Below are 20987 nucleotides of genomic sequence, written 5' to 3'. Positions count from 1 at the left end.
GAAAGTCGAAAGTCTTGAAAGAAGTTGACTGCCAAGCAAGATATTGCACAAAAGTACAGCGTTATGTCTTAACTCATTCTTGAATTGCATCAAGCGTGAAGAGGTGAACTCGATGACAATAGTGTTGGGGCCGTTTTTAGTGACGTCCGTTTTGAAAATTCCTTGCCATAAACAGCAACGTCGATACATGCGGTCAGCTAACGAACAGATGAATTGTGCTAATGGTTCGGCTAGTGGACGACGACGTAGAAACAAACCGCGACCGAGGACTACCGATGTTGCTGTGGGTCTTGCTCTTGCGCTGCGGTTTTTATGTTTTGTTGAAGGCAATGCTGAAAAAACACTTCAACATGTGTAGTGCTTGGAAAACTTACTATCGGCAGCCACGTTCGGCAAGAAGCGATAAAAGACTGTTTCCTTTGAGAACCGTCGGGTTTGAAGCAATAAAAGTGCAGTTTCTTGTGCGATTAGCTTAACTGGAAGTTCGTTTAACTAGAATTTTCTTGCGGTTCCTATGAACTTCGTGTTGACGGGAGTCACCTGTAATTTCTCACAGATGTAGTTAGAAATTCGGTTACAGATGAAGTGCAGAGGCACCACGGAGACCAGTGTGAAAAATCAACTGTGCTCGCAATGCAAAGAGCAAACGGCGCTGCTATTGACATTTATTGTTGATGACAAATTGAAAGCTGCAGAACTGGTACTAGAGATTTCGTGATTAAGAAAGCCATGGGAAACTGTGCAGTTTTGGCGACTAATTGCTTGCTCTCCAATAGGAACGAAGTGTGCATACATTGCATACTGTACTGTGCAGAGATAAGTGAATTTTACCGAGATGCAATCAAGCCACTGCTCAGCTTTCCTGCGAAATGACCAGGAAGCTAATCAGATCAGTCTCTGCTTAATTAGGCCCATACATTCTGATGAAAATATGCTTTACATATGAGCATGATTCAGGAAAAGCTCATCAGTTTGGGCTTCATGGGACAGGAAAAAATGTTGAAGCCAATTTCAGAATGAAGCCAATTTCAAATTATTGAAAGTATCAAGAAAACAAGAAACAGATGTTTATTACATCAATGCACTTTCATTTACTTGATGGATACGTAAATCCAGCACTTGTTTTGCATATGAGCAACGCAAAAGCTACAATTTTTGTCACGCCGTGACTTCTTTGACGATGTGACTTTGATGCAAGACTTGCACGTCCCAACTAGTCTGAGACAGGGTGCGCCTTTTCCTAATTACTATCGCCACCACCAAGAGCGCATGTGTTGACACATTGGTTGCGCTGGTAATAGAAAGTAATCTGCCGCTGAAGCCACGAATGCCAACAATACGATTGTAGATGGCGACTATACATCTTTTCGACCACTTTCAGCCAACAAGGTGTCGTACACGGAGGTAAACGCAACTAGGCATGGAGCGTTCTGGTTGTCCAAAAATTACTGTGCAGTTCACTGTGATGACTGTGACAGGTCTGCATTGTTTTGTTCAAGTTGTTCGGAAATGTTGTCTTCACTCTTTTGCACCACTTACTTTGCAACACTATATGCCCGGCATCCTACAAATTAACTGGGTTGTGGCCAATTATGACCAAACTAACGAGAGCTTGATTCCTCTAAACATTGTAGGCATTGGCTGGAACTGGAAAACACATCCAAATTGTCCGGTTTTCCAAGGGTTAAATTACCTTGCTTTTACTGTGCTTGTGGAACGGTTGCATCAGTGAACACACTGATGCATTGAAAATCTGTTGCAGATTTCCATGAACTAGGCAAACGGAGTTAGGTTCAATAAGTTGCACGGACTTGATGTTTATGTGTGTGCTTCTTCCACGCTCGACTTGTGAGTGCCGCATTTTCTGTTTCAGGTACGGGCTGCCGGTGAACTTCCAGGGAATGCTGCTGCAGCCGCAGAAGAAGACGGCCAAGCGACTGCGCGAGGTGTTGAACCAGCTGTACAGTCACCTCGACACCAGCATCGCCCAGGGGCCCGTCGACGTGAGTGTTCATGGATTGGTATTGTACTGTGAGCAAGTGCGAAAACTCAACTTAAGTTAAAAATAGAGAGGATGCTTCCATTTTTTTCAGTTTGCAGTACAATTAATTCTCTTCGCAGCAAACTTGAAGGGGCTCCGCGGTTTACTCCCAATGTTTACTCCCAATAACCAATGTTTTGTTATAGCTGCGGCAGGCACTTTGTGCATATATTATGCACTGTATTTGCCCCAAAAGAAATAACAGCTGAAATAGCATCTCGCCAAACGGTGGTACACAACTAAATAACTGCATTTTTAAGACAAAAAGGAAAAGTCATGCACCTACTTTTAGCAGTTCAAAATGACAACATGGATATGTCAAACATGCTTAGCTGCAAAGATGTTTGTAATAGGGCGTTGAATAATCTTCCTAATGCGAATGATTGCTCGCAAGGCTGCGAGCACAATGATCACGCTATCTGCGTCATCCTCGGGGGGGATGAAGTAGCATGCTATCTGCAGTCAGAAGAGGGAGGGAATGGCTGCACGGGTTCAGCAACGTACGCATGGCATGCTGTCCGACATTGTGTGCACTGCCAGCAGAGTTATTCAATGATACCAGTTGCGAAACTGCGTTCCAAAACCTAGACACACACCTGGCCGATCTTGCGGGAATTAGTAGAGTGCTTCGATGCCCGCTTCTCTGCTCAGAGTGAAGACATCTGCGGCGGCCGCCATTATCACTACCGCTGCACGCAGGTTTCGCTACGACGCGTAGTGGCCTACTAGCTTAACGCGAGTGGTTGTAGCCCTGAGGAACTTAACATCCAGGCAAAACATGCCGAAGAAAGCCGGCACGTGAGCTCTACAGCTTGGAGAAGACGCTGCAGGCACTACAATGGCGGGTGGAGCAGTACAAAAGGTGGCAGCACTTTGGGGGGGGGGGGGGGGGGCATCGAGGCATTCTAGGAATTAGCACATTGTCACGCCATCTGGGAGTGGCAATGCAAAACACGAAATTTGTTTAATAGTTGGTGCGCTGATCACAAGGTGGCGTGACAATCTGCTCACTCGCTCACTCCTGACATCTGGGCCAATGGCCTGTCCGGATTTCGATTCATGGAGCCTATGGGGAGTTTCAAAACTCCTATGATGGAATAACTCTGATTCCTAGAGGATGCGGACGCTGCGAGTTTTGAACTACTCAGTACAGTCCTTGCATTGCGTGCCGCCTCAAGTCTGTGTTGTACACTGTTGTGAAATTAACACAAAATTCTATTTCTTAACGAAATTGGTTTTTTTATCCCAACAGGCAAAGTTTACCTTATTTAGCTGAGGTGTTAAGTAAATTGCTTTCTAAAGAGACTTTCCAGGGGAATATGGTTTGCTCGTGATATCTATTATTTCGTTATAGCCTATTTCGTCATAACAATGTTTAATAGGCTTGTGTGAATAGTGAATGGTGAATTTTGTTGAATAATTTTGACTCGTATTCGAATAATATGTATATCTCATATTATGAAAAAAAAAGCTCATATTTGTCATAACATGCACAATATTTTTTTTTAATTGAAGAAAGGCCTGTGCAAATGCCTTTTTTTTTTGCAGCAAAGGAAGTAAAGGCAACGTTGAATAGCAACTTGATTTGACTTTTGGTCAAATCTTTTGGTGACTTGTGGGACTTTTAATGACTTGATTTTTTTTTTGCAAGTGATAGCCTGTAAAATATGTTACATTTTAAAATTTCCTATACTTTGAGCATATGTTAGCGTAACAAGCTTTTGAACTGAAAAAAAAAAAGAGTGAATCGATGTGAGGGTAATACCTTCATCTTCATTTAATGTTAAAGTGGGGTCCTGTGGTGGTGCAGGTTTCTCTTAGTTACGTGTTTTCACAGCTCAACCGCACTTCAGTGCAGTGAAACCACTTTCAGTGATGGAAGTGTTTTTTTACTTCTTAGAGCATACTATAGAGCAGGAAAAGTACTGCTTTGGAGCAGCCATAAGTGTTTTTGGAGCAGAAAAAATGAAGGTAGTTTAGAGCAGTTACTGGTGTTTTAGGGGCAGATATGAAATTTGCCATGCACTGATTAGAGCTCAGTGCATTGTTGAAGCAAATTGTAAATATTAATATTTCTTATGAAATATATTCAGCAGACAACAATCAATATAAATTTTATGAAGCAAACAATGGCAGGTAGTCAAAAATGTGCTGTGAAATGAGCTACTATTTAAAATGCTAGTATTTGTGGCAGATATCAAATAAAAGCAGAAAGCTGAGCTCTACATTTTAGAAGTAATCATAGTCCCGCACAACTGTTGCCAAATAAGCAGTAGATAATTGGTATAAGATAAAAGCAATCCTGCTCATTTTCACATTTCGCCAGACTAGCCTGCATGTCTACCTGGAAATAAGAAGACAAAAAAACACAGCCATATGAGCTATATGCTCAATATGCCCATTCTTGTCGCACAAACGAGATTAGAGCCGATAATGCTGCACACTAGTAGCACACTGGGATGATAGTACACAGATTCTTCTCAGTTTCTTTAAGACTTACGAGTTGGTCAAACTCTAAAATTTTGTCATTTTAATCCTCTCAGTGTCATTTCGGAGCAGGTTTGGAGCAGGTAGTACTAAAAAAAATTACTGTTAGAAGCAGCATTTATCTTTTGGAGCAGTATGGAGCAATCGGAGCAGCACTTCCATCACTGAACTTTTGCAGAGAGTTACACGAGAGCTATTATACACCTAAATAAGTGCTTTTATGGCTTAGCACCTCTACTGCAGTGAAACCAGCTTTACAAAGTGTTACATGCAGACTTGTCTGCACCTACCTATTCGTTCGTCTCGAATAATTTGAAATTTTCAGTAGTTTAAATTTTATTTGAAGCAAATGCGAATACTGAATTATTCGTTCGAACATGCCAAATGTTTCGCACAAGCCAAATGTTTTTGGTACGTCCTCATACCAACACCTGAGTAATTACCAATGCACAGACTGGCAGGTACTGGGTGGACTTGTTTCACCCAATGAACAAAATGACAACACAAGCTCACAGACTGTGCATCACGTGACTGTACGTCGGCCATCCAAGGAGTGATTTGTGCAACAAAGGAGCTATAAATCTTGTTTAAAATTTTTTTAGCGGGAGGTGCCAATGTTCTCTCCTGTTGTGTTGAGTGGTGGCTGCAGAGCGATCTGAATTGGCGTTGTGTGCCGTGTGAATGATTAATCTGCAGTCACGCCTGGGACGTGTAAATTTCAAATATGCAGTTTTTTATTAGTACAGTTGCGAGCAAGACTTAAACTGAGAAAGTACCTAGTAGATTAGACATCATAATCTGGAATCGAATCCATTAGCAGCAGAATGAAATAGGAATGTTCAAAACTCACTCGAACAAAAGTTATTGATTCCAGCTGGACATGGCCCCTTATGCTTCCATGCAATGCAAGTTGTACATCAAATAACTGTCATATCCGTTTTACACATAACAAGGCACATTTTTAAAAACATATTCCACAGTTTTAAATGTGCTTAGCAGTACAGAAAGGGCTCATTAATTCAACACTCATTAATTTAGAATCATTTGATAGTTGCTCTCTGGTACTGGCCAGTACGTGCATTAATGGCATAAAACTCTCGATAATTCGGTCATATTCGGCAGCAGGGCAGTTTATTCGGGCGATGTTTGGAGCACGCCAAGTGAGAAGCGCTGCAAATGTGCAACACAAAGGAACAAAAATGACATTTGGGGTCAGTGGAAACGGCCATAGACACTCATAAAGGCACGATTTCTATCCACAGTCGCATTGTTGGTATACACTGAAGTATGGGTTCAGAGCACATTTTGGATTGAGACGCACAGGTCTTAAGCCGCGTTTACATGGTGAACGAAGTCTCAGATGATAATTGCGCCTTTTGGACTGCTCTTATGCGAAATGATTACTGGATTTGCGCATTCCTCAAGAAAAAAAGCACATTGATGTAATAGACAGTATTTATTGGCTTTTCTATATTTTCAACAATTCAGCATTCAGTTAATTCTGACAATTTTTGGTAGTAAAATCTGAATTAGCGAGCTTTTAGAGTTTTTATATTTCATTGTAGGCATGCTTGAGGTTGTGTACTTAGGAACTCAGTCAACGTTATGAGAACAATGTCTTTTGTTGCTCACGTGCAGGAAATTCCAGGCCTGAATATGGGTCAGCAGGAGTACTACCCGTACGTGTACTTCAAGATCTGCATTGACATGGCAGACACGCACGTGCGGCTCTAAGAACAGGGGAGGCCACTCCTCCGGCTTTGGGTCCCACATTCCATCTGTTTTATTTGTCTAGCAGTGTACAGATTAGCATTGTTGTGTGTCGCGCAATAACCAAAAAAGATATATATATATAAATATGAACAGCGAATCAAGTCTTCCCGCTTCACTTCATCACCGCCCGATCGGCCTCTTCCTGCAAGAGAGAGATACAGTGCATGCAAGTGAAAACAAGGCAGCGGACAAGGATATCGCCACAAATGCTACTGCTTTATAATGCACTGCAAATGGCAAGTACAGTCATGGACAATTATAATAGGAAAAAGGTAGGGCTAACTCGCATTCTTTAGTTTTTGTTGACACAATTTTGCCTTGCACACAGAGTGAAGGGCCCTTTTTACAACTGCATGATCACCACCGTGATATTGTGTTCCCAAGTTCATACTTATAGACAATTACGAGATTCTTTGTTTTTCGTTTAATTTGTCCACTACAGTACATAATTTCAGTGCCATGTTGTGCAGGCATGTTTTTGGTAACTGGAACGTATCGTTCGTTATTTTTTTGTTGAATTTTTGCTATTTAAGTTGTACACGCTGCTGCAGCCTGCTTCTGAGGCCATCAGACAATGAAGCTAATGAAACGTCAAAAGTAAACTGTGTTAAAACCGTGATGCAATTGTGACACTCTTAATTTTGACAATGTGCAGCCATTTCTTGCATTTCATTACATACAAAAATGCAGTGATAGCTGGGAATCAAGTCTTCAAACGTTGCAGTGCATCATGGCTACATAATGGCAAAAAATTTATAGCAATCTATACAGAATTTGGCCATATTTGTGAGGGAGTGCATTGCCGGCTGTGTGTGGTCACCAGTACAAGTTTGCATCCCAGGCTACGTTATGGAACTTCAGAAGGAAGGATGTTTGGCATGCTGGTAGTGTGCCACACCACCTCGTACTTCAGTAATCATAGTGTACTAACACAAGACAAGGTTAAAAAAAACCAAGGTGGTCGAAATTTCCGGAGCTCTCCACTACTGCATCTCTCATAGTCGTATGGTGGTTTTGGGACGTTAAACCCCATATATTAATTACAAGACAAGATGTTGACGAGATAAAGCGATTGTTCTGTCTTCATCTTGCCTCATGTTCGTTAGTGTGCTATAGTTTCTGAAGTATCTCTGTAGAATTGCATCAACACGGGAATTTCTTAAAATCATGGGAGGAATTGCACGGCACCGGGATTCGGATCGCAGACCTTTTACATGCAAGGCTGACACGTGACTTTTACGTCATTTCTGCGCATAAAGAAAGAGCTTTGAGGACATATTCTGTCTAGTGTACTGTCATGAACAAAACGAATGGGAACACGTGCATGGCAAGCAGTCTCAAACCTCAATTCGATTGACGCTTGTGCTGCCAAAAACGCAACAGAATAAGCAGCACTCTGACAACCCATTGATACTATAGTGTCTGTAGTAGCCCACCTGCATAGCAAGGAGCAGTGGTCTCTTTATTATTCTCGTTTTCCTGCATTTTGTGTGACACAAAAAGAAGTGAACGGAAAAAACAGATTAACCGCGGTATCTTGCGCAGAGCTACAGAAATAACACTGTGATGCCTTGTCATAGTGAGCAGTTGATTTACATGACACCAGCTGCCATTGTTAGAGTGCTAACAGCAGCCATAATCACACTATATTTAGGGTTACATGCCATATGCTCACTTGTTCTCGCTCCTATTGCACACAACAGACCATCTGCACATATGAACAGCTGCATGTACAGTGCTCACAAATTGAACGACAATCTATGGCTAAGCAAGACGCATACTTTCATTTCCTCTGTGTTCAATTTCAATTGGAATTCTTTCAGTCAGCGAGCACTGTATAGTATACATAGTCCTGACTAGGCTTTTGTGCATAGCGACCTTTAGGTTCGAAGCGAACAGTGATTTTGATGAAATACTTTTGAATTGATTTCGAATAGGATACAGTATCACTTATTACGAAAAAAAAAAAAAAGGGCACATTTGTCCTGACCCAACTAACTGCAACAATACAGTTGACTATCGTTAATTCAAACTCAAAGGAACCTCTGAATTTTGTTGGAATTATCAGAAAATCTCAGATGTATGATTATGGGCACATTTGAATTTTTTAAAAGTGTTTTTAAACCCTAACTGCACCCAATGAACAAAAGGCAGAGGTGTAAGGTCTACGAGTTTATTGGCCATTTGTTACTGATCAGACCTTTTAAAGAAATCGTGAATTGCCTACTGCTCATCTGCTATATGTGCCTTCAGCACAAGCTCTTTATACCAGTTGAGAAGCATCACAATTTACAATGCGTGTGCTTCATTTATAACATTTGTTTACCAGCAAAGCTTTTTTTCTTGAATGCCCGAGGGCATTTATTTTTCATTTTCTCATTTCTAGCACCGCTTTTATCAGCAGAATGTATAGGGCGCTGCAAGAGCACTCAAACGTGACCCCTAAAATGCACCATCACTAATTGGGATGCACACACACAAACACACCTGTGCCTCCTTTATGGCATCACTCCAGTCAATGGCTGCAATTTTGGGCAGCGCAGCACGCAGGACTTTTAGGGCTACAGCACTGTTGCACTTCATCGTCTCTAGCACCGCTGTCACGTCCACCTGCGCATGGCCACAAGGCACAGCATTTTTGGTCTACCCCATGTGACCCAGTGACCTCCTGCATAGTCTCTCTGTGAAGCTTCTTATGGTTGACTACCTACTAAAATGCCTGAAATTTACATAACCCACTAAAATTACATGCGACAGTTATCTGGTAGCGAGCATTTCTAAAACTGTAAAGAAAAAAATATTTTGAAGTTCCTTTCCAAAACATCTGCCTTCACCAAAGCGATCGTGTGTAGCAAGATATTTCAACTAAAACATAACGAATTTAGGGAGTGAAAATGCCTCATTTACCATTAGCTCAGTGTTTGTGCCCTCTTTGTCACCAACAGTGCACAAAAATGGCTAAAGGAAGTCATGTCTGCAAATTAACACGCCTTGTCGCAGAGGGTTAAGATTTAGAGACGGGCGAATAGTAAGTTTGAGGTTGGAAGCGAATAGTGATGTGGTCTCATAACTCCCAAGTTGAATAGTTCAAGTAGTATGTATTGCATATTATTAAGAAAAGTGATCATTTTCATCATGACCCAACTAACTTGCATAATATATTTAGGAATTGAAACTAGCCATGAGTGAATGGCACTCTTTAGGTTTGAAGAGGAAGCAACCCTGAATAGTAACAAGATTTGTAAAGCAGTTAGGTATAAGTGATAACTGGTACAATACATTCCATTTTAGATGCTACTTAAGCACATCTAAGCCCATATAACACACTTTTAAATGAGAAATATGATAATTGAATGGAACATAATGCATACATCTAATTAATATTGAAGTGAGGCTTCACAGCAGAGTGAATTTCTCTGGATAAGCACAGTAGGCTCTCAGTAAACGGAACTCTGCTTAAACGGAACCATTGCCTTTGCTAACCCTGGTTTCAGGCTTGTATTCTGCATCTATGTTCACCTCACAATAAACGGAACTCCTGTTAAATGGAACATATTTTCCTGGTCCCTTCAGGTTCCGTTTACTGAGAGTCTACTCACAGCACAGCACACGTAGACTGCAGGTGAAGCCCCATTCACAAGGGTTTATGTGTGCATTAATATTCATAAGTTCATTATTTTCGAATACTTCCAAATTTTGAACAATCTAGACAATCTAGATAATCTAGATAGATAATCTAGACAATCTACATAAGAGTCAAAGCAAATTCAATTACTGTAATGTTTGAATATTTGAAGTGGCCAAATTTGCCCACTCCAATTAAAATCCATTTTGCAAGTAACTTGCAGCATTGCCAAAACTACAAGTTATATGCACAATGCATGAACAGGCTAATTGGTGCGCATGCATGCAAATAACTGTTTAACGCAAGGGAAGCAAAATGACAAGGCACAAGTGACGTCACCCTCATTGTTCTTGTGCTAAAATGTTGTTACAGAGTGGTATGCAAGCTGCATCCTGACACAGCAGAACAGAGCCTTAGATGGGAAAATACCCATTTGATTGCAGCATTGAAAGATAAAAGCTTGTTCATACATGCTAGGTTACAAGGATATGTCGGGTCTGTTTCCCCTGCAACTCATAATATTTGAATTATTGCATTGATTACCATTAGTACCACTAGCGATTGCAATTAGACGGCGATGTAGCAGAGCCCGCACAAACACAGCTGCACGCTTCGATCCAAACTCACAATTGCTACTCACAGCCCCAACAGCTAGGATCAGCTAGTGTATAAATTTCGAAATCTGTCATCACTTTGTGTCGTTTAACGCTTGGCTGTCCGGTGGTAAGGTGTTTACTGTGACATTTTGGGGCTAAGAATGAGATACTGAGATGTAAAAATGGTTTGATTTAAAATTGGGCAAATGTATTGGAAGGCGATGTATGGAAGGCAATGTATTGGCAATTGAGAATGCTCTAAAAGCATTCATATTGGCCAGTACTCTTCACAGCTACCTTGCAATGCAGCTGCTCTCGAACACATGTCTTATTGTTTGGCTGTCCACGACTGTTCACAGCAAAACAGGCAGTTACGAACTACTACATGGCTCACATGCTGCAAGTCCAGTCGCCAGCTGTCATAGTCGGTCACCAGGGCAATAGAGGCATACAGCAGGCCGGCTTCCTTGGCAAGCACCACCTGCATTGCGCACCCACGTGCCAGCTTTGGTTACAAGGACATAGCTTGCCAGCATTAACTCAGTTCACATGACAGTCGTTTTTGAGCTAGCACTCCTGGCGTCACCAGCATCGAGAGTGGTGCTGCATTGCAAAAGAACAGTGGCAAAGTGACGAAAAGTTCACGGCACCTCGGGCACGGTGGTCATGTTGATGACGTCACAGTGCCAGGAGCGGAAGAGGCAGCTCTCGAAGCGGGTTGAGAAGCGTGGGCCCTCGATGGTCACCACAGTGCCTGCGTCGTGGAACTCGATCTTCATGGCTCGCATGGTCTTGACCAGAACCTGAAATGGCCGAGGCAGTGGATGCAACTACAAGCGTGTTGAAGTTGTTTTCAATGCGACTTTTTTAAAAATTGGCCGGAATCCCACCCTATGAATGTGAATCTGGGGTAAAGTTGTATCAAAACTGCACGTGCTGATGGGGAAATATGCTTTATTATTCTGGAGTTATCCCCTTCTGGTCATTGTGGTAGACTATGATTGGTTCAACAAACATTTTCAGCAAAACGAATTTCTTCCTTGCAAACAGCATTGTATGCACACTGTTTATCTGGTGTCGTCTTCAATTTCTGTGGTTTACCCATGGCAGTCTTAGAATAAACTGACTGAGTTGCTAGATGGGCTTCCTTTTCATAAATGATTGCTTTGTTGCACGCACCTGTGCAGTTTGCTTGTGCTATGGAAGTGCGCAGTAGTTTTTCTGCGGCAAGTTAGTCTAGTGGCCATTCGGAGGAGGTGCCGCGAGACAGCCGGATCGGAATCCGGTTCATTGGATACCAGCCCGTCACACGAGGAGTTACAAGTTCAGACTCGGATGTTGGGGAGCAAGCGACGTTTCAAAGTCATGCGCGGCTAGACAGTGCCGACTAGATTGCAAAGGTGACTTTTCTTTCTCCAAGTTCCTACTTTACACCACTTTGCGCACCTACTTCTGTGAGTCTGCTAACAACACAGACACAGATAATTTTTTACAGTAGTATAACCTTTCATTTTAGAATTTGTCTGAGTTACTCGGCCTTGTAAATGTAGCAACAAATATCAATTTTCCGTCACTTTATGGTCAACTTGCAAAACAATTTCAACAATTTTTCTTGGAAATACTACTTTCAGCTGAAGAGTTCACATCAGCAATGAAAAATTTAACCTGCCGTGTCACATTTGGCAAAAAAATGAATAAGTACTGTGAAACACATTAATGTAATGTAAACACATTAATGTAATGTAATATATTATTATTTTTATAGCAATTGAATACTGATTCTCTCGAAATGACATAGCATAAATTTAATGCATTTACAGACAGTTCTTCATAGGTCATGTCTAAAATGGTTCAAATTCGCACGCTTCTGACAAAACAACACAAGATGTGTACCTATTGCAGTTATTCGAATATAAATGTAATAGGCTTTGCACAAATTTGTAGGTTTTTTTTACACTACGGCAACACTGCTAATGCTAACAAACCTGGCGAAGACCCTCGTGGAAAGGTGTTGCAGCTGGTATGTGGCAGACGCCCTTCGGGGAGTCCTTCTCACCGTCGTAGAAGGTCGTTGACCGCTTGGTCGTTCTGCACAAGTCGCCCCCCAACCACATCCATCACAAATTACTCTTGAATTGTTGCATACCTGTACAATCTGAAGGAGATCATAAAAGAGTTAGATGTATCAGCAATTGAATATAATAAAAAAGGGGTCTTGGAGGTTTCCTGCACTGCTGTTACTTAACCGTATCTTTACAGTTTTTTTTACCAAAAACAACAGAAAAGTACACCTTTTTTTATTGGCCTACTTGATTCTAGGTGTGGGGAAACAACTAAGGAGACTATTCAAACGAAGTTTATTTGCAAGATAGAAAAGAAATATTAAGGCAAAAGCCTTAGTCGCCTCATCAAATAGGAAATTTGACATTCTGCGATGACCGCCATGCGGCGCCAGGGACGAGTGATGCAATAAATCGTCAACACATCGTGACATCACCATGACATCACAGATATCAGAAATTTGTGACGTCATCACGAAGTCACACAAGTTCTAGCATGGCATCATGCCAGAACTTGTGTGACTTCGTGATGACGTCACAAATTGTCGTAACTTTTCCTGCCTACAGTACAGAAAATGTCTATTTCAAAATAAAAAATAAAGAACAAGGCAGGCTGAGAAAGAAAGCCTCAAATGCACCTGTTGGGGTTTGTTTACATCCATCCCCATTTTAATGCCAATAAATTGAGAAGTGGTCGTCGTGCAAATCAGAGGATTTAGAAAAAACAATATCCGGCTCTGTGGAGTCGCTACCACATTTGCAGGAGAATCGAAATTTGTCGCTCTACAAAACCTCCTCTTTTTTTGTTTCCAAACAGTGTTTCTGCCAGCATGCACGCGTTGCTCAGTAGAGGACTGCATCTGCAAATTCCGGCTGCCAGAATAGAGTCATTTTTCGACCAAGATGCATGCTTTGAGCGTGTTTTAATATTCCTTTCAGCCCCATCTGTTCAGGCCAAAAACAACTAATCAAACTAGATCAAAGCAGCCTGATTCCAGTGCTTATAAACGCTTCTTTAAGCTTGGATGAATGAGCCAGCCCCGCCGTAGTGGTCTAGTGGTTCTGGCGTTCGACGGCTAACTCAAAGATCATGGAATCAAATCCCGGCTGGGGCGGCTGCATTATCGATGGAGGCAAAAATGTTTGAGGCCCGAGTACTTAGCTTTAGGTGCACGTCAAAGAATACCAAGTGGTCGAAATTTTCAAAGCCCTTCACTACGGCGTCTCGTAATCAAATCGTGATTTTGGGACCTTAAACCCCGAATATTATTATTATAAATATTGGACGAGCCAAGCTCACCTTCAATAGGAGCTGTACAAACCGTGTGAAGGAGCTCAGCTTGTCTTCAAAAGGGTCAATTACATTGCTAGCATGCTTCACCACATTAGATGGTTATGTTGCAGTGAAGCTTACCGAAGCACATTGATCATTACATAGCACAGGTAATCATTCATTCAACCATCCTTTCACGCATTCGTTTTATTTGTAACAATATAAAAAATTATTACAAGAGACTAGGAAAAGGAAAAGCTGATTAGACAGTTGAGGACGTCCTGGCCACCCGAGTTGCGCACCAGCAAAAACGATGGTGCCCCCCCCCCCCCCCAAATATACATACAGCACATATTGCACAGGGCTCACCGACAAGAAGCAAGCGTTTCTGTACAAGCCGCGCATAAACAACTCTTTAAAACTTTCCCTTTTACAATCAACAAAAACAAAAACATGCAACAATGTTTCAATGGCAAGAATGCTATTGCAGACATTTTCACTAGTTCTTTAAACAAAATTTGTGCAATGTTAAAAGGTCATTCTTTACTAATCACTCGCATTTAGAAATGTTGATAGCGTGAACCACATCATGTGTTTGCCAGAATTTGTACATTTTAAAATAATTTGCATTCCTCTGATTGGCATGTATTGTATTTTATTAAGGTGACCAGCAATTATAAGGTTGTTCCACCAAACTGACACCTCTGGCTTTTGGTTAGCAAGTCATGGAAGGTGCAGTTCCTTCTGACCGAAAATAAAAGTGTGTGAAAGCATGATCTACCTGCTCATGTCACAGAAAATGTGCGGCAATTTGAGGCGCAAGTTTTGCCATTTCATGCTCTTCGAGTGCTGTCATCATAATGCATACCTGTCTAGAAACTGGTCGAGAAGAACAATGTGGCCTGGCTTCACACGATCATTCAGGGAGCCGCAGGCGGTCGTGGCAATGACGTGCGTACAGCCTATTTTCTTGAGCGCCCAGATGTTGGCCCGGTAGTTAACTTTGGACGGCATCACCGAGTGCTGGCGGCCGTGCCTGCGTACGATTGAGGGAGTTCAGCATGGAAAAACATAATGACACACTCAAACCTCATTATAACAAACTTTCATCTTACACATTAAGTTCGTTATACCTGAAGATTCGTTATAAAGCAAATTTCTAAAACTGTATCTATTGAAAGATTATTCTTCATTTACTTTGTTATAACCAATATTTCGTTATATCCTGGTTCATTATATTGAGGTTTGAGTGTAGTCAGTTCCGACATAAGGAAAAAAATCCTGTTCATTCATTGAAAATCCATTCACTCAGTTCCAACCCACAGCCATCGCTTTGCCCCTCCCACAGAGAACTTGCTTAAAGGCTCAATTCAGTAGCACTAGCTCATTTTCGTGACATCAAGCATTTCCCCAAGAATTCATAGTCAGTTTTCTCACACAGATTCAGGTGTGTGCCAGTGGTTTTAAGGCGGAAATTCAAGCGAACTGCTAGATTCAATCAGGTATTCTGCCATCGCCACTGAGCAAAACGTAATTTATTTAGGTCGCAGCAACAAGCCATTAATTATCTATGTGCATAGCATTTACACTTGCCGATAAAAAGTACTCGCAGTCCTAATGTAAGCCAGCCTACACAACTGTATTTCAGATGTGATGGGCAGATGCACTGTGGCTCTGTGGGCAGAGCTTACGATTCTTCATTACGTTTTGACTAACTAAATAAACAATATAGCAAGAAGACATTTAAAACCTAGATAAAAATTATTCACATACTTAGAGCTATAGATAGTGCAAATATGTAGTTTGATGCATTCACTACAAAGTGCATGTAGGACAACTGCAAAGTACATGGTGCTTGCCCTTAGTAGTGTCTTTTGTTTAATGTGTCAAGTTATTTGTGCTATCTTTAATTCCACGTAAAATGCATCACCTCTGATAGTCACCGTCGTGCTCTTTTTAAGTGAAAAACCTTAATATACACTCATTTAGGGCTTAGTGCTACCATGAGGCTAGCTAACTACAATGAGAGGGCAAATCAATCGACACTTCAACGGATCAAAATATGGTGATTCCGTTCTGCCGACGCCTGCAAGGTGACACACTGTGGTATTATGACATGTCGAGAAAAAACCGAACAATAAAAAAGCCCTCTAAAAAGAGGATTCATTTCATTCCATTTAGAGTAATTTAGTTCTTATTGCAAATTTATGTAAAGAGAATTTTCAAACAATACATTTTTCAGTTTGAGCTGGTTACTGCACGAGTAGATGTTGTTGAGTGCAGTTGAGGAAGCACAAGTGGTGCAAAGAAGATGCCAATACATGCTGGCAAATAAACTATTGCGTTGATATCTTGAAGCATGAGAATAGAGACGAGAAATTGAGTGGAACACTCGGACACAAAAAAATTCTTCGCTATGAACTAAAACCTTCATTACTCTGTCAGAATAGTTTACATTTTGAACGATTGTGCAAGCGTATAATAGTAGTGAATGCTCATAACAACTAATTGCAAGAAAGAAAGTTCAAGTGAATGGAACAAACATATCTCAAGGAACAAACAAGCACTTGCCCACGTGTTCTCCTTTCCCGGTGCTGCTGTTACACGTTTACGCTTTACACATAACATAAACTCAAGTTCAACAAGGGTTTCATCAACGCTAGTTGGTACATTTACACCGTAACAATGGGCCCAAATATTACACAGGAGGTGAGAGCACACTGTGTGGTCATATGTCTTTGTTCCTCGTTCTCTAAGAGAGTCAATGGTATATCATAGTGAAGGACCTCACCTTGCCAACAGCACACAGCTGACATCACCAATCCGTCCGCTTATAAGAACATCAGAGGGCTGCAAGACAATCCATTAGTCATGTGAATTTGCTTCAGTTACCGCATTAATTGAGCAAAGCGGTGTGAATTTACGCGAGAAATAGGGGACATGACACACAAAAGGGTTCACTATTAAAAGGAACATCATCATGCAGGGCATGTCCAGATTTGACTCCGTCACAAGAGCAGAAGATGACCACTGTTGTGGCAGATAAGGCTAGCCGTTCCAACCCCTTTCAACACATTGTTGCAGTCTGGAGATGAGTTGAAACTTACACAGGTACATATAGTTAGGGCATTAGTTATGCAAGAGGTGCACATCTCAGTGTTCTCTTTACTAATAGACTGAACTGCACATTCAACAACAATCGGTGCTTACAGCATGCTGCTGCAATCCTGCTCATTTCAAATGGGAGGCTGATTGTAAAAAACATTGTTTGCATGCAGCCTGTTGCAGTTGCACGGTAAGGAACACCAGAATTAATACACCATTCAGGCGTCTCCATCATGATGATTTGCACAGCACATGTAAGCATAATGAAGTATGGGTCAGCCTGGAATTGAAAAACGACCAACTTGCTTTATTCGTGCACAGGACTGAATACACACACTAGGGAGTTTTCGAATAGTATAGACTGAGTTAGCGGGTATAGCGTTTGCGTATGGCCGCCATATAAGTTTTCAAATAATGTTGTCTGCCGCGACGCGCGATCTCTTCGAGATCACCGTGAAGGGGCTTTGCAGGCAGCATGCTATTCTGATTTCTTGGGAGCTGACCGCAAACACTACCGGCGGTAAGTGTTATGACACATGCGCAGTGGCAGCGACCACAATGCATAGCATACGCAATGCTTTTCGAACGCTATCAGAATACTCCCTACTAAAGGAAAAATAACTAGGAAAGTAAGAGAGTCTTTTTTTTCTGTTATGAACTCAATGAATGAATACAAACTTGATGAAGTGTAACGGTTTGAAGCAACATTTGATCTTTCAGTAGGTGCTACAATGGTTTATCAAAGTTGACTAACTACCGCAGTTCTGTAGTCTGTGCTCATGGCTCGGTGCACTAGTAGTTTAGAATGCATGGTCCATTTGATAACACTGTTGCCATTAACAGGAATAAAAATTGTGATGTACATTGCCCTTGCAAGCATAATGCTACAGCCAGCCACTAAACCAAGAGCACTGGTCTTACATTTGACACTGTGCAAGTGTTCTACTAACTTTACAGTGCAACACAGGCGGGGGATTTATTGAAGCTAGACACAACAACACACCTAATACCAATTGCACTCGTCAGCATTTTGGCCTCGTATTTCTGCTTTTGCCAGTATCTAAATACCTGATCTATCGGTCGAATTGAAGGATATTTGCATCCCTAGAGCTAGGAATCATCATATGTTTCTGCAAACAGTTGAAACTCATTTTGTTTGGTGCCATTGTAGGTGGAAACTTAAAAGCTACATAACATGGCATAAAAGAAATAATAAAATGCATGTTTAGAGAAGCAGCGTTGTGGTTAAACGAGAATGGAGCTTTCGACATGACATCTCAAGCAAGCATATTAAGCAAATGAAATTAATATGTTGTTTGCTTCTATGAATGATGACAGCAATATTATCTTGCTTTTCTTCAGTTTTTTAAAATTTTATTATTTCACTTACATTAAGCTCTTGATAGAAATACGTTCAAACTACCTTTTTGTTGTCTATACTTCTCACTCCTGCTGTTTGTGTTCAGGAGATTCCATATCACAATCCAGCACGACCTGGTTCATTTCTCGATTGCGATTAGCTAATTCTCAGCGCAAGCACTGGATAGTAACCAACGAAGATTCGTAATCTGGACTGGGCTCGATCGCGATCGAAAATGCCGCGTGCTGTCATGGTATATCATCAATATCATGCAGACGCGAGCAACTGTTGTGTTGCCACGACGCAAAGCACGATCGCACGTAGTTGATTGTAGCCGTACCTCTCCGAATGGCGTGGTCACTTTGTGCTCCTGACGGTTTTCCAAGAGGTCCGGGTTGTCGAGACCACTACCTCCGATGATGCCGACCTGCAAAGATCATCGACGATCGCTCGGCATATGCCGCGGGCATTACGTCGCACACTCACTTTGATGGCTTTCGCCGTTCCCGCCATGCCCGAGCAGTGTCCAGGGATGACCGAACCGCGGACGGAAGAGAGTCGATCGGGTGGCTTCAATGGCGAAATGCACGTGCTTATTGAGCGACGATTAGAGACGATCTTGCCGCGCCTGATAACGCACCAACACTTCGCTAGCGGTCGGTACCTGATTGAATGAGGGGCGTTGGCTAGCGCCAGACCGCCAGCTACGCGAACTACGGTGATGATAGTGAAAGCTGTTCTTTGCATGTAATTCTTGTTTTTTGAACGCTAGAGTATTGACACAATGACACGAGTCACTCGGGAACGCCCAATATGTCCATGTTTACTGAGCGTTATTTTCAAATTGACGATGCTGCGCAAATGTGCATTTAGTACTGGTTTCGGAACAGTGCGCCCCTCGTAGGGCTGACGTGTCCCGCAGAAAAGCACCCGCGAAATGCGATTGTCCTGTCCAGTACTAGTATGTCCGCAACTGTAAATTATGAAATAAAAATTCATTTCAAGATCCATCTATAAGGAGTCGCAGCCGTGATTTCTTTAGCGATCGGGGGAGGGTGCTGATGGGGTAGCATATTTACCTCCATGTCAGTGTATAGTGGTGTGAACAAATTTTGAGTGAGGATTCAATCCTCTGCACACTTGTTTATGCCAGCACTGCTCTCTTTCACATCAACGAAATTACCTTGTAACGAAGCAACCACTGTTTCTTCTCAAAAAAGAAGTGCAACTGTTTGTCCCAATCGCGTACTTACATCCAGTAAAGTCATTTTATTGTCCTCTTTCGCATCTATTCGGTGCACAGTAAACTTTAATTGTTTAAAAACGCCTCTGCACGACAAGGCCAACCAGGTGAAGCCGCAACATATATGCACTCACATTTTGGTTGGTACAGTGCTCATGAAGACCAATATGAAGACTGAGAAATGCGCAGGACAAACAAGCACTATCCTGTGTATTTCTTAAACCCTCATTTTTAACAGTGTGAGCACTGCACCAAATAAAAAAATTAAACCACAATAGGCTACCAGAAAATATACACCCATACAAACGTCCACTATACATGATCCATGAAATAGAAGCATGTAACTTAAAAAGGGATTTGGGGAAACAAGAGCAAGTCCTCGTCTTTCTAAGTTCTTGTTAAAGTTACGTACTCGCAGTTCAACTATTGTGAATCACCAACTTGCCGAATCAGCCATTTTGACAAGGCACACTACGTGAAAGTCCACAGTTGAGCAAGTCGGTATTTGTGCTCGTTTGTTCCTGTTGTTCTGTCTCGTTGCGCTACTCATGAGGGCTTTTACGCACACTACATGCATAGCAGAAACTGTATGTGCCTATGCATTGGCCATAGTGCATACTGGTGATGCACTGTGGCCAATGCATAGTGCATCACCATGTTCTAAATGTTACCTGTGAGCATTCTTACTGATGTAAGAATGCTCACAGGTAACATTTAGAAGCACTGAAGTGCGAACAAATTGCAATGAAAGTTCATCAATGGCATCAGTGACTTATCAGGCCTTTAACTTGCCAAGACATACCTATGATTGCCACATTTCTGGTGTGAAGATGCAATGCATTTCAATTTATGACGAAATATTTTATGCCCCAGTGGTAATAAACAAAGTGTAATTTTTTCAAACTGTCACAGGTTTAACAGTTTAGTGCACTCCCTAAAGCAACCAGCAATAAGGAATGCCATCGCCAAGGCAACAGTGCTCTAAGTTATACTGCCTACAGAGCAAACCAATGCGCCCCTTGAATGAATGTTATGCAGGTATTTAGTTCCCAGATGTTTTTTTTTTTTTTAAAAAGCACTCCTGAACATTGGTCAATCAAGGTTGACACTAGACAAATTTGCTTAGTACTTGCACGTTATGCAAAATACATTTATTTTTTGTCACCTAGAAGATCTTGGCCTATACCCACAAGGGGGACAGGCCACACTGTACCTTGTAACTGTACCTTATAGCCATGAAAATACATTTCATGAAAAGGGGAATAGAAGAGAGACAAAACTAGCACTTAATTTTCTTCTCTTTTTTGTTTTACTTTTCAGGAAATGTATCTTGTGCTACAGGAAAGCACTCCTAAGCAGTCTAAGCACCAACTTCCCCAAAAAACAAGTGCTTTTGGACTGGACAAGTTCTTGTCTGTGTGAGT

The 20987-nt window shown here is 41.7% G+C and overlaps 2 protein-coding genes across 2 annotated transcripts in view; one reads left to right on the top strand and one right to left on the bottom strand.

Annotated features, from left to right (window-relative positions):
- Nucleotides 1-6398, top strand: part of LOC142774805 (V-type proton ATPase subunit C-like) — a 35110-nt gene extending 28712 nt beyond the window's left edge. The window contains exons 12-13 of the mRNA XM_075875895.1: nt 1874-2003; nt 6167-6398. Of these exons, the coding sequence (XP_075732010.1) occupies nt 1874-2003; nt 6167-6262 (226 nt within the window). The 3' untranslated portion in view covers nt 6263-6398. The remainder of the gene's footprint in view (nt 1-1873; nt 2004-6166) is intronic.
- On the bottom strand, nt 6288-19190 carry LOC142774806 (S-methyl-5'-thioadenosine phosphorylase-like). The gene is made up of 9 exons (XM_075875896.1): nt 18807-19190; nt 18661-18747; nt 16647-16705; nt 14724-14891; nt 12508-12610; nt 11173-11325; nt 10917-11003; nt 8789-8911; nt 6288-6443 (listed from the first exon to the last, which is right to left on the bottom strand). Exons 1-9 carry the CDS (start codon nt 19065-19067, stop codon nt 6414-6416), a joined length of 1071 nt encoding a protein of 356 aa, XP_075732011.1. The 5' UTR covers nt 19068-19190; the 3' UTR covers nt 6288-6413.
- Between the last annotated feature and the right edge of the window lie 1797 nt (nt 19191-20987).

This window comes from Rhipicephalus microplus, chromosome 10 (genome assembly GCF_043290135.1).
Source record: "Rhipicephalus microplus isolate Deutch F79 chromosome 10, USDA_Rmic, whole genome shotgun sequence".
In the NCBI taxonomy this organism is placed as follows: domain Eukaryota; kingdom Metazoa; phylum Arthropoda; class Arachnida; order Ixodida; family Ixodidae; genus Rhipicephalus; species Rhipicephalus microplus.
This window is presented reverse-complemented; position numbering and strand designations above follow the sequence as displayed.